The sequence below is a fragment of the Lucilia cuprina genome, chromosome 2 (genome assembly GCF_022045245.1).
Source record: "Lucilia cuprina isolate Lc7/37 chromosome 2, ASM2204524v1, whole genome shotgun sequence".
NCBI classification, from domain to species: Eukaryota; Metazoa; Arthropoda; class Insecta; order Diptera; family Calliphoridae; genus Lucilia; species Lucilia cuprina.
The window spans coordinates 37,875,977-37,891,288 of record NC_060950.1 but is presented as its reverse complement, the minus strand read 5'-3'; the positions used below and the strand labels follow the sequence as shown (position 1 = coordinate 37,891,288).

General features: G+C 28.4%; 1 protein-coding gene across 8 annotated transcripts in view; it reads left to right on the top strand.

Annotated features, from left to right (window-relative positions):
* Positions 1 to 15,312, top strand: part of LOC111676855 (embryonic polarity protein dorsal) — a 41,885-nt gene that overhangs the window by 17,517 nt on the left and 9,056 nt on the right. For 4 of the 8 annotated variants that reach the window (XM_046956636.1, XM_046956637.1, XM_046956635.1 and 1 more), the window contains exon 2: positions 6,370 to 6,523. The exons of 2 other annotated variants lie outside the window; for them this stretch is intronic. In XM_046956636.1, the coding sequence (XP_046812592.1) occupies positions 6,502 to 6,523 (22 nt within the window). In that variant the 5' untranslated portion in view covers positions 6,370 to 6,501. Of the gene's footprint in view, positions 1 to 5,132; positions 5,361 to 6,369; positions 6,524 to 15,312 lie in introns of those variants that run through there. 2 more of the 8 variants (XM_046956638.1, XM_046956633.1) reach the window with 2 other exon arrangements.

Here is a 15,312-nt window from a genome sequence, read left to right as displayed (position 1 = left end):
TATCATAAGTGACCTTATGGAGTTCTATTACCCATATTTTTTTGAACCCTAATTGTGTCGAACGATTTTGCGTTCGTCAGGTTAACTACATAGAGTTCCTTTCCCTATAAATCAAGTACATTAGCTTTCGTTTGCGACATGCCACTTTAACCTTTGAAAATGTATGTGTTATTTTAGTAAACAAAATATGTTGATATGAGGATTTCTACTACATCAAATCGGAAGTAATATAACTAGACCACTACCGGCTTTCGTGGAAAATTGTTGTTTTTAAAAACAAAGGTATTATTGTCAAATGCTTAGAAACTCAGTTTTCTTCACATAATTCCTAAGTATTTTCCAATCAGTGTTCGTAAGGGATGTTATATCCAGAATAATATCGATCCCTATAGTCTAGAGTTTCACTTTTATCTTCACCTGCTCTACATTAATGTGTCGAATGCTATGTTTCCGCATAGAATAAATATCATCATTTTGGCTTCGATTCTTCATTTTTATTAATAAACAAAAATCTTGAAAGAGATTTTAAAGCTGCCCCAATGATTTATTAATCATAAATAACCTTATGCTCATAATTGTCATATTCCAAAATATTTAAAATTGTTAGGGTTTTCACTAATATATGCACAATTTTGCAAACTTTGAGAACCAGTAGACTTGGCTTCAACAGGCCTTTCAAATGATAACACATATTGTATTTTTAAAGAAATACTGTAAAATTAAAAAAAAACTTTTTTGTAGGCAGTCTAGCTCACGAACGGTCATCGATAGACTAGAATTATTTTGGGAACCATTATAAAACATATCAAAGATTATATTGTATTTAACATGAAAAGTTGTGTCTCCAATACGATATTTTCTTGAAAACTGTCCAGCTTCCGAATGGACAACACTTAACAGAAAATATTTTTGGGAACATCATATCACATAACAACGAATATTTTGAGGGGGGTAACTCAAGCAACATTTTTTATGAGTCGGTATAATATACATACATATTATTATAATTATACCCTACACCACTATAGTTAGGAGGGTATTATACGTTTGTGCTGATGTTTGTAACATACAAAAATATTGGTCCAATACCCACCTTAAAGTATACCGATCGATTCAGAATCATTTTTTGAGTCGATTAAGACATGTCCGTCCGTCCGTCTGTCCGGCTGGCTGTCCATGTAAACCTTGTGCGCAAGGTACAGGCCGCAATTTTTAAGATAATTTGATGAAATTTGGACCAAGCATGTTTTTTGGCACAGGGACGAAGCCTATTGAAAATGGTTGAAATCGGTCCATTATTCCACCTAGCCCCCACACAACCGTACCTCCCGATTTGAACTTTTTATGCCATAATTAAGTCAAATATTCTATTATCTCTCTAAAAATTGGTACAAATAAGTTTTTTATAAGTATAAATGACACTGCAGATTTTCGTAAGGATTGGCCTATATTTGACCCTAGCCCCCATACAAACCCCCCTTCAAAAAATGTCTTAAACGTCTAAAATTGACTTGTAACCATTTGTATCGCAATGAAACTCAACAAAACTAACTGTTATTAAAAAATATATCCTTTTCCCAAATTTACCGAGGATCGGCCCATATTTGACCTATATAAAGCCTCATTTAGAAATGTTGTTTTTTTATCAATAAATTGCTTAAATATTTTGGAATAATATTCAACATAAAAGTTTCTTTATAAAAAGTAAACATTTTAAAAATATACTCATGGTGTAGGGTATTATATGGTCGGCCTTGCCCGACTATACTTTCCTACTTGTTTTATTATAAAAAAATAACAGCATAAATAATATAATAAAAACAAATTCTGAAACAAATTATCCCATGCAGTCTGCAGTAAATTTTGCTGTTATTTATAACGCAATTAAATTTGTATCTGAAAATGTATCTCGTGAATTGCACTAATTTACACACAAACACAATGCTATGCAAAATGCTGTAAACCAGTTGAACTGAAATTGACACTTTCGGCTACACAGCAAAAACACACACAAACATAAATACTTTATAAATTTATTTAAACAACTTTTAATTTACAACAGCAACAAACTCTGTAGATATAGAATATACGAACGAAATGCATTCAATCAACTATACATCCGTATGTTCTAATCTTGTAAACAAGCCACCTCTCCCCTCCTTCGGAGCCAACAGATCGCATTCCATATTCCCACTCATATAAATATTAAACAACAAATAAAATATAACTTGTATTTTAACGCGCAATTTAATAACAAAAGAGAAACTGCAAATGTCGTCTTTAAAGTTTGAAACGCTTACAATTATAAGTTATAGTATTTTGTTTGTTTGATAAATGTTCCAGCTGTGTCTAGGGAACACGTCAGTTTGGGCAATAACCAAGCAAAAAGTGACGCAGATTTGGATGCACCTTAATGCTGAATTGTAAAATTGAATAACAATTTAAATTAGTTACAAAATATCTTAAAAAGCTTAAACAGAAAAATATTTTCTCTCCTTTATACAGACCCTTTTCTAAAATTGTTGGCCCTCTAGCAATCCGCGCGCTTTTATAGACATTTTAAAATAGTCCAGATTATGAATCAATATTGTACAAATAATATCTTTTCTTTCTTGTTAAGGGAGTTCGACATATAGAACGTGTTGTGTTGTTGGCTTTTGTATAGTGTTTTTACGAAATGCCAATCATAGAGTAATCAGTTCTATACTATTTTTATTAAGATCCTAAAGATTCAGCTATTTTTGTGCAAGTTAGAATAATATTGTTTTAGTTTCTCCACCAGTTGTAGTTGAGGCTAAGTTTTTAAAGTAAACATACAACTGATCTTAACTTGCAGTGTGAGGAAGAGGAAGAGGTTAGTGGATTTCACGTCTCTAATGATTTTATCCTTAGACCACTCTAAGTGCCAAATTCTTTGTAAACCAATGCAGAAACATATATGTATACTTTTCCTCAGAAGAGAAGAGAATGGCAACATAACAGATCTCCTGCTGCTAATCAGAAGCTGCTCATTGCCAGCAATAAATTAAAAAAAGCCCCTCATTCCGAAATCGAAATTACATTAAAAGCAGGCAGCTAGTAACATCAAGCCACTTGTCGTACTCACAGTATTATTCAATGCGATCTTAAATATAGGAGTATTTCCCAACAACTGAAAATTTTCTAAAATTATTATGTTCCGAAGGTCTTTATGGACTATGCGATTAATGCTGGTGTACACTAATTTAACCATTTCCATCTTTACAGATGGCACCGCTATTCTTAGTTCCCATTTGGACTTACCTATATGTAGCATTACGAATGCTTTATAGACGTGGTTGATACTGTAGAATAAAGTATATGAACTTAAAGGTAAACATTTACCCCCATATTCATAAATGCTTAATAATGTTATTAATGGTTTATTGTAGGAATTTTGTATGGAAAATGTACGTAATAAACCTCAAATAAGCGATTAATATCTTTATGAATACAGGGGATAACGTATGTATGTTTTATATGCAGATACCCTGCCAACAATTTCTATCCAAATTGTAACCATAACGTTACAGATTAAAGTTTTAAACAATCGAATTTGATATAATCTGAGTGATATAATCTGAAGATAATTAGATGAAATTTGGCACACCCGCTTCTTTTGGCCCAAGGACGAAGCCTATTGAAAATGGTTAAAATCGGTCCATTATTTCGACTAGCCCCCATACAACCGTACTCCCCAAATAGGGCCTTTCGGCTTATAATTAATTTAAATGATCTATTATGTTAACAAAAGTCGACAAAACTCAGTTTTATAGAACTTTAAATGACACTACCGATTTTTGTAATGATCGGGCTTCATTTGATCCTATCCCCCATACAAACTCCCCTTCAGAAAATGACTTAAAGGTCAAAATTCAGTTACAAACACTATTAACACTTTTAAATTCTACATAAATATTATTGAAGAAGACTTAACTCCCCCTACCAACATTTTTAAGGATAGGGCCATATTTTTCCCTACTCCCCTTTGAACCCTCTTGTAAAAAAATCTTTTTTTGCCAAAATAAAAGTAAAAATACTCCGAAATAAAGTTAAAAAAAACAAACCAAATGCTTTATTTTTTTAAATAATCCCCATTTTTAACATACATACTGACAGGTGTAGGGTATTATATAGTCGGCTACGCCCGACTATACATTCATACTTGTTTATATTGTTTTACACTCACTAAACTCTGACTGATGCTTATTATATACTGAACTATGTTTTTGATATATTAAATTTTTAATTAACACAATTTATTACAAAATCTAAGTTTCGCAATGTATCCCACAACTGATCACAATGAAATATATTAACTGAAATGTGCAATAAAAACGCACTAAAATTTAACAAAATTATGATCAAAATTACAAAGTAATGTATTTTGTTTTTGTAAATTTTATAACTTAGCACTGAGAAACATAAAATTTAGCCTTTATAGTTACTATTTAGTTAATGTATCCAAAATTAAACTCAAATTTGCTGGACTAACATATAATTAAACTAGGCGGAATAGGCAAAAAAAAAACAATGTAGGATATCTAACTGGATATATCTTTATGAATATGTTTTACATATTGGAAGTAGTTAAAAACAAATACTTCTCAGGATCATTAAAATGATTTATTTAATCCATTTCTCGGGCAAAGAATGTATTTAAAAGCAATTTTAGGGAATCATTTTCAAATTTTTTATTATCTTTACCAATTAGATTTTTGCATGTTAAAAGTTTTCCATGGCCTATGATTTAGTATGTCAAGGTTTTAGGAAAAGTTATTTGTCCTTAAAGAAATACAGCTTTTTCTCATTTTGTAAACTTCTAACTTAATAAGGACCTCGACTGTAAAGGATAAAATATACATGTCAAGTGTTTCCTCGACAATAACGTCAACAACCATGTACTGTGTACTTGAAAGATTTATTAAAAAAAATGTTTATCAATAAAAGGAAATTGAATAATATTAATAAAATAAGTACGGCAACCACCACCAACCAATTCTTCAGCATTGTGATAACGAATCAAATAACACAAGCGTGTTTTTTTTTTTTTTTTTTTTTTTTTTTTTGAGATACTAAATACATTTTAAAGCTTCAGCTATTTTTAAAAAGCAGCAAATGGATGGATAGATGTCTGGATGAAAAGGCACAGATGATAAATATTTTATGTAAACCCTGCTGTTCTTGAAACATGGAAAATTTGACAGTCGTATGGCTCTCTTCATTTTATAAAATAATTAAAAAACAAGCAATTTGCATTAGATCGAAGATGTATTTATACATAAACGAAAAGGAGAAAAGGAAAACAGCTGATTTCATCATACTTTGCTATGCTTTAATCGGTAAAATACAAAAATTATTTTTTCTCCTCCTATTTCACCTTTTTGTCATATGAATGGAAGAATATCAATGTAAAATTTTCTTCAGTTTCTATATTATTTTATTGTTATAATTATTATATTATTGCTATTATATTTTATTATATTGGCTATTGAATAGTTTATATTTTAATTTTTCCAATTTATAGATTTTTGACAGAAAATCTAAAATTTGATTGCAAGATATTATTTTTACAATAGTTTGAATGCAAAAGATACATTAAATAAAGACGACTACTGGGTAGTTATATAAATATATGTATCAATATGTTTGTATTTGTAAAAGATTTATAATTCAATTCAAAAATATATAAAATTAAAGATTTATAATTAAATTATATTCATTTACCACAACTAAATGTCATTAAATAATAAATAATATAATAAGTTAAATGCTATAGGAGTTAAATGAAAGGTTTTTAATTTTGAATTGCATGTGTCAACTGAGTTTGAATTTGTTCTTTTTAATAATTTATTTAAATAAACTGTACAGAAATGTTTGTATAAAAAATAAAACCGACTGCCACTACATTTCTAAGTACAGACTTTTAAATAATTGAATCATTATTCCTTATTTTAAAGTGATTTCACTTAATTTGATTTGTATTAAATTCAGCCTTGCAAAATTGGAAATTTAAATACAATTCGAAATTTTGTAATGTCCAAAAATTAAAAATTTTGATAAAAAAATATATGAAAAATAAAAATCTGGAAGTAAAAAATTTATCTGAAATTCAATGAAAACATCATAATAAGACTACTTTCCTTGAAATAACTGACTGAGTACAAAACGTGTGTGATTTTGATACAGTGTATCGTGTCGGTGTTAATGTCGTGACCATTGTCAGTTGCGGTGATTATTCTCAATATTCATTCGTACAATAAATACAATTTAAACTTGTTGTACTTTTATGTTATTATTTGATTTTATCACAAAACATTTTTTTCGTTATTGTTGATTTTTTTTTTGCAGTTTTGTTCTCATAATAAATACATTTTAAGTTAAAACCAAAACAAATTTTTTGCGGTATTTTGTAAAAATATAAAATAAAATAAAATTTTGATTATTAATAACAACTCACAATTATTTGGAATTAAATGAAATATGGAGCCAAATGATGCTATTGGTAAGTTTATTTTAAAACATCTACTATTAATGATTAGTGTGTATAAAACATTTATTATTGTTCTATTTTTCTCATTTATGTAGAATTTAAATTTTGGTATATGTAAATATTTTTATCTGTAAATAACATAAACAAAATTTTGGTTATAAATTAAACTTTAAAAGAAGTGAATAATGTGGGATTTCATGCAATTTGGTACAATACTGATATTAATTATACATATTTCAGCGGCAAAACACGTTAATGACTTGTAAGTTTCAATGACTATTGCATACCGTCTACATTACTTAAAAGGAGTTTAGTAATTATTGACAAATAATATATTTGAAATTTGTTTTTAACACAAACAAAAAATATTTTTCGGAGGGAGTATAGAGATAGTAGTGTAGTAGTCTTCCTGCATCTGCGAGGGCGGGATCTTACTCCGCGTTTAAACATTACATACACTAGGTCAAACTATATATAAGTTTATAATCAAATATATTATTAAGAATACTGTGACATAGCTTCACTTGTGTTCAAAAAGTTCCTTTGTCAGCTATCTAAGATACAACATTACATCTATCCACAAACCCTAACGACTTAAAATGTTAAACGTTTCCCATTTCTACATTTAATTGACAATCAATTCATTTGGTATAATTTAACAAATTGTTTATTGATTGTATTGATCTTTATCTAGAGCTGTCATCTACACTTTAACTCGATTAAAGGCATATTACTTGACCACTATTGCCTGGCAATAACAATTTTTTTAGGATTTTCTCCGTTAAAGACACATTGATTAATTTACTCCTACACAGATACACACTTACCTACAGTGCAGTGTGTTATATTTATAAAATAAAGTTATTTTAAATTAATCTTTTTTATCTTTTGACATTGTGTGTTTGTTTGATAGTTTTTTTTCATAACACAAACTTATGACTTGCTGCAAAGATCTGTTCACAATAAGGCCTGCACAAGAAAACAATAATGCAACAATTTGTTAAAAAATATCGTGTGCGCCATCATAAGCACACGAATTTTTTTTAGCAAATTGTCGAATAATTGTTTTCTTTTGCAGGCTTTTAGTTTACAATCACTGTTACTACACTTTGATATATATAATATACAACATGATTGTGAATTCAATATACATATGTATACTTATTTTGTAAGGCACTGTAACTTGAATATTTACCATATAATAAAACAAAATAGTCCCTCTTACCAACTATTTTTTTATGGAATTTTATATTTATTTCTTGTTATATTGCTAATTAATTGAATGAGTCCTTTGTTCATGATAGAGATGATGAAGAATCACTGAAAATCTTAGACCTTATTTTCATTGTCCCAATTTTTATATTCCAGACAAAATAACAACAACAAAATACCAACAATATTTAAGTGATTTTTTTTTATATTTTCAAAAGAACATGTTGCTTTAAAACGAAATATACGTTTGACATATTGCTTTGTGTTTGATTAATTATTAAGCGGCTTAAAAACAAAAGACAAGAAAAAGTTCTAAGGGTTGTTTCATTTTTCATATTGTGCGTAGGGTTTATGAGCACATACATACATATTTAAAAAATCTTAAATTCAATTAAAGAAATAAAAATTCAATTTAAAATTGTTGGCAGCGCAAGTTTATTGCAGAACATTTACAGATGGGTTCACTCAAAATCAAAATTGGGCGAAAATCTAGTTATATTAAACTGTTCACTTGTGGTAAAACTTTTTTTAACCTTTCAATCAACAGTTGTTGTGTTGTTTCTAATTAATAAGTTTTTTACTTGTAAAAGTATTGCATTGACGATAAAACTCCATTTTATGTATAAGAATTTAAACCAAAATTTTACTAAACATAAGAATTTAAAGAAGATATTTAAAGTATTCATCATTATTAATTTAAAAATTTTATATTTTTCTACGTCCTTTAAGGTTATATTTTTATTATATTATTTCACGATTTTCAGTGAACCGTTCCTTTTTATGAATTTAATTGTATACAGAAAAATGTTTATACTTATATGCACGGTTACTTGTATGTGAGTGTATCTCTATTAAGGAGTTATTTTTCGAATATGACAAGAAATTTAATGTCTTCTTATTATGATCCATTCAACCAAAGATATGCAATCAAATAAGGCTTTTACTACCCATAGTGGCATATTAGCATAAAACGTCTACCTTGTCCTTTTTACATTTTTAAAAGAAGAAGAAAAAATTTAACATCTTATGGTAAAATTGTAAAATTATGGCAGCAAAAATTAAATATTACTTATACGTCACATATCCATATTTTAGTGAAAAAACAAGGGGAGTCAATTTTACATAAGATGTTATACATTTCTTCTTAATTATTTCTTACTTAATTTTACATGTGAAATGGATAAGGTAGGTTTAAAAAATAAATATTTGTTTATTGGATTTAGTGAAAATTTCCCCCCTTATTTTGTAAAAACTTCATCTTGCGTTGAAAATATTGACATACAAATATGTGAAAATACAAAAACAATTTATATGAAAATTTAAGTGAAATAAAGGGTTTTACAAAATAACCCCCTTTAATGTGTGTACATTGCATTTAAAAAAATTCTTTGAAATTATTTAAAACGTTTTTTAAAGACACCCTAATAAACACACAGCTTTTCCATGGTTTCAAATCTGTTACCCACTTCAAATGTATGTATGAGTGGAAAATTCAGATAAGAATACACACACATACCGACACATGTGTTTATTGGATGACATTTCTCCATTTATTAAATTTATTATATCTATTATGTTTTTAAAAAACAATTACAGACGATAATAAACATTTTAAGGCTCGTTAAATCTACCTCCGGCTATCGTTTAACTGGTAGATATTCTATCATTTAAAATAATTTTTATATGAAAACTGTCAATTTAACCTTACAATAAAATATAACCAAACATTGAGATAGTGAGCGTAAGAAAATTTTTAATAATACTCCGATAATAAATTGTAATATTATGGTAAAAAATAAACATTTAAATTTCATATGCCTATCTCTCATTTACAAACGTCTGAACTGATGTAACGTGGGTTATTATTAAAATATGTTCTAAAAATATATATACAAAATATGCACTTAAAATTTGTTTCACTAAAAATTTCAAAAAATCTATACTACCATTATTCTATGACAAACTTATTTGTTTGTTGAAACAAAATTTGTTATTTTTGGATTTGAATTAATCGATGCTGCATAATTCAGAAAAAAAATTCTTTCCTGGCTTTCACTTTTTTTAAATTTTATAAAATTATCAACAACGAAATATATACAAATTGTAATGACATTTTATCAATTCATTTAAAAGGACTTAATCTAATGTCCACCAAAACCAAAGTTCAAAAATAAATAATTTAATAATCCAAAATGACACATTTTTTTTGTGCAAAATAAATTAAATAAATAAAAATTAATTTTGAGTAATTTTTTATCAGTATAACTTAAGTCGATATCCATAAGTGTATGTATGTATGTATGTACAGTAGTTTTCCGATTTAACGAACCCATATGTTGTCAGGCCTGTTCGTAAAATTGAAAAGTTCGTTATATGCAGTACTAAGTAAAACGTGGGTTTTTGGTAGGAAAATAATTAAAAATAGGTACATAAAATATTTCTTAAATGTATTTTATAAAAATTTATTCTTTTTTTATAAAAATAGTACAAAACACAAAATTCCGAATCTTATATACCCACCTTCAAACCATATTTGTGTCGAATTTAATCGCTGTATTTCTAATTCTGTCATGAGCTTTAAAGTTATTTCTCGAAGTTCATCGCTATACTCGTATTTTAAGCGAGTAATGAGCGTTGAAGTAATTTTCTTAAGGGGGCCTGATATGGAGGGTAAGGTCAATTATGGACCGATTCCCATAAAATTTGTTAGAGATATCGGTTAGTACTCGGCGTACTCGTATTGTTAAGCGAGTATTGAGCGTTAAAGTCATTATCTGAAGGACGGACATGGCTACATCGAACTAAAATTTAATAAGAACACAAAATGAGTTACAGTTTTGGGTATAAAAGCACCGCTTGCTACAACTTAGGTTATTTGTTATTTTTGATAACTGTCATTTTATATTAATTTAAATAATAATATTTTTATTAGTTCGTTAAACAGAGTACAAAAAACAAGTTTTGTTCGTTAGTTAAGGTAGTCAATAGGAAAAATTAGCTAGTTCGTTAAATGCGATGTTCGTAGAATTGAATGGTCGTTAAATCGGAAAACTACTGTATGTATAATGTACACTTTAGGTACTTTACAAAATAATATAGTTATTATTTGGACACTTTACTTGTCAAATTCAGTTATACAACAAAATTTTTTCAATTTCGTAAATTCGTCCTGTAAACTTTGACAATTAGTTAGACAGAAAATAGAATCCCCCAATGTCCATAATTTCAACAAAAATATATGAAGACGATTATTAAATAATTATAAAAAATTCTATGAAAGGTTTTCATCAATCCGCGGGAATATAAAAAAAACATGCTAGAATATAAAAACCCTAATGTTGACAGTCTATGTAATAAGGAGAGTTACTGTGAGCATTTATGACACTCACTTATCTTAACTTGTCAAAAGTATTTAAATTTTGTTTTTGATTGTAAACGTCTTTTCATTGCGTTCAAGTATTAAATGCGAGATTTAATTATAAGTTTGTTTGTGTGTGTCATCATGTTTGTTTACCCGTCATACGTTATCTATGTTTGTGCTAAAATATCTTGTAAGGAAGCAGCAATAAGTTAGAAGCCAGAAAAAAAACAGAGGAAGGGAAAATACTTAAGAACTCAAAAGCAAATATGTATTTATAATTTATAAAGTTAAGGAAATCTTGTACATATGTATGTATATACATACCCATAGTATGTATTTATGTATACATATAAATATTTCCATTAAAAAACAAGTAAGAAATTATAGTGGGGCGAGGCCGACCATATAATACCCTACACCTTTTACAAAAATAAAATGTGATTTAGTTGCCATAATAAAGCATTTAAGTTGAATTGTATCTTGCTCAGATATACATACTTAAGCCGTTTATTGTTGAATAAAATTATGGATATTTAAGTGAAATTTTAATGGGGGCTTTTTATAGGGACTAGGGTCATATGAAGACCTATTATTATGGAATTCGTGAGGGTCATCAAGTCTAGTGTAAAACTTAAAAGCCCTTTTCGGCAAGTTCAGTTGTATGGGGGCTAGGTGAAATAATGGACCGATGTAAACCATTTTCAACGTCTACGGTACCATAGAAGATCATGTGCAAAATTTCATTGAATTATCTCCAAAATTTCGACCTGTAGTTTGATTACAAAGTTTACAAGCCCTATTCGGGGGTTCAGTTGTATGGGGACTAGGTGAAATAATGGACCGATGTTAACCATATTCAATAGGTTTTGTTTACGGTACCATAAAAGATCATGTGCCATTACATTGAATTATCTTTAAAATTGCGACCTGTAGTTTGATTAGAAGGTTTACATGAACGGGCGGACATAGCTAAATCGACTCAGAAAATGATTCTGAGGCGATTGGTATACTTTAAGGTATAGGACCAATATTATTGTGCGTTACAAACATCAGCACGATTGGTATACTTTAAGGTATAGGACCTACACCACTATAGTGGGGAGGGTATTATGCGTTTGTGCTGATGTTTGTAACACCCAAAAATATTGGTTCTAGACCCACCTTAAAGTATACCAATCGGCTCAGAATCACTCAGAGTCGATTTAGCTATGTCCGTCCGTATGTCTGTCGGTATTGAAAATGGTTGAAATCGGTCCATTATTTCGCCTAGCCCCATACAACCGTACCCCCCGAATAGGGCATTTAGGCTCATAATTACGTTAAATGTTCTATGAAGTATGTCAACAAAAATCCGCAAAACTTATTTTTTAGAACGATAAACAACGCTACTAATTTTTATAGTGATCGGGCCTCATTTGACCCTAGCCCCCATACAAACTCCCCTTGTTTTTTTTTTTGTCAATTCCCACAATACGGTTAAAGAACAAATTAAATGCTTTATTTTTTAAAATTATCCACTTATTTAACATACTGACTGGTGTAGGGTATTATATAGTCGGCAATGCCCGACTATACATTCATACTTGTTTTTTTAATTACATTTTTATCCAAATTCAGAAATACTTTAACAATTTGTTGACAAAATAAGCTATTTTCTAAAAGAAGAGTTAAATGAGGCAGGGAGTTAATATGGTCCTGTATTTATGCAGAATATCATAGTTATATTAGTGTTTTTTTATTGAATTTTGAAAAACATGTAATTTTTGAAAGGGACATTCTGTGGGTGTGAAAGTGGCTCTAAGTCGGTTTGTATACTTTAGTGGTGTAGGATATAAAAAGTCATAATTTTTTTTTTAGTAAAATTAATATCAAATTTATAGAAATATAAACTAACATCACTTTAAATCCAACTAATTGAATTACGACCTCAATTTTAACTGAAATCGGCCAAGAAGTCAACATCAGTTTTTCGACCCATGCGAATATTATTATTTGATTGCATTTATTTTATCTTGAATATAATCAAACTTAGCACCAATTTTACAGATTAAAGTTGAGTCAATTGTTAAAACAAAAATTAATTGTTAGTTTTTTTATTTATTACTCAAACTGTGTTCGACATTTTGAAATTTCCATACTATATATGGAAAATTTTAAATCCCTTTGAAATAACAGAGATCATTATTGTAATAAAATTTAAATAAATTCTGGGGAAATATATAAAACAACAGTTTTAGATTGCATGTTCTATATAATAAGTAGGGAAAGTGACAAATATCTATTTAATGACTAATTTTAAATGTAAAATAAATTAAAATAGCAAATAACTGAGAAAATATGTTTAAAAGTACATTAAAACTTACAATCATAAATGTAAATTAGAATACACATTTTTAATTTTTTAAATAAATACTAACTTTTATACATATTATTGAAAATATTTCAAGCGATATTTTTGGAAATATGATTCTACTCCTTTTATGAAAATTTTGCATCAGTAATATAAATCCCAGCAAAAGCACGTTAATGACTTGTATTTACAGAACTACTTATTTTTCAATGACTACTACATTACTTACATGACTTACATATAATCAGATACTAAGATACTTTTGCCATTTTGATCAGTTTGTTTTATTAAAGTGGAATTATTTTTTGGACAAATAAAAGTTCTGATAGGATTACTGGTTTGCAGAATATTATGAAAGTTAATTTATAAAAACAAGATATTGTTTTTTTATAAATTTAGGAAAAGTGTTGTCTTGTTGGAAAAGTGTTGTCTTGAGAACCAATTTAGTTGTCCTCGGTCCAAAATAAACATAAATATCCAGCAATATCATTATTTATCTGGTATGCTATCTTACATAAAATTATAAATCCAACCATTAACTTTATCTCTATTATACAGATGCTTTAAAGTGTAGACAATTGGCAAAAAATTCTATTCAATATAATGAACTATTGTTTTGATAACTTCCACTTATGTACTATATACAATAACTACATACATTACTTATATCACTCATTACAAATATCTCAAAATATTTAGCTTTTTCAATATTGCATGTATAGGAGAAACATACGGTTTATCGACTCAGCCGATTGGAAGATTTTAAGGTGGGTGAATGTGTATAAGTGTTGGGTGTTACAACATAAGCCCAATGCATAAACCATCCCCTGTTCAGTTGTGTGTGGTATAAACAATATTGTTTTTGAACTTTAAAATAAGTTGTGATTTTTTATGGACGAACTGTCAGTAACATCCAAAATATTTTAGAAAACTTTAAATTCAATATGGTACATTTTAATGGGAATGTGGAAAAAGATTTTTGCTTTTTATACAATATGAGTCCGTTTAATATATATATGTATGTATATGGGACAAAATAAATTCAAAGAATATAAAATGAAAGGAAAAAAGAAAAACAAAAATAACAAATTGATATTCTTATCTAACATTATGGAAGGAAAATGAAGTATTATTTTTGGATTGTTTGTTATATTAAATATGGAATAAAATTTAACAACAACAAAATAAGAAGTAAATAAAACTTCTTTGAAAAAAAAATACAAAAAAGCACATATTGTGCACATTGGCTGCAAAAAATGTGTTTTAAAGGTTTTTTTCTTATTAAAGACAAAGGTTTTTTCTCTGTAGATATGTACCTATGTGCATTGTTTTAAAAAAATGTTCAAAATTTCAAATCGGCCCTATACATGTTACATGCTTAGAGTATACAAATGTATGTCGAAAGCGTATATCACTTTTTCTCGAGCGTAAAAAAGCACATATTAATAATGTAGTAATGGATCCTAATTGTGATTATAATTCTAATATATATGCACAAAATTACGGAACAATTACCCAGATCTCGGCATACGTATACATTTTGACACATTGATATTTATGTACATTAGAGAGTCCCGAGAAACAGCCTTTTTAAGAACTTCATGTATAAATACTTCTCAATCGAATGTACAGAAAAAATTAGAAATTATATATTTTTTGAGACCCATTTTAAAAAGATTGTAGAATTTCGTTTAATAGATTGTTTTGAGATCAATCAATTCAAAGGCTGGTAGGAAACTGAGACCTTTTCTGAGTACGTTACAATCGACTCAAAATCATTTTCTAATTCAACTTAACGGGACCAGCCTAATATTACATACATACCTAAGTTATGAAACTATGGTAATATTGTAAGTATGTATATGCCGGTATGCCGGC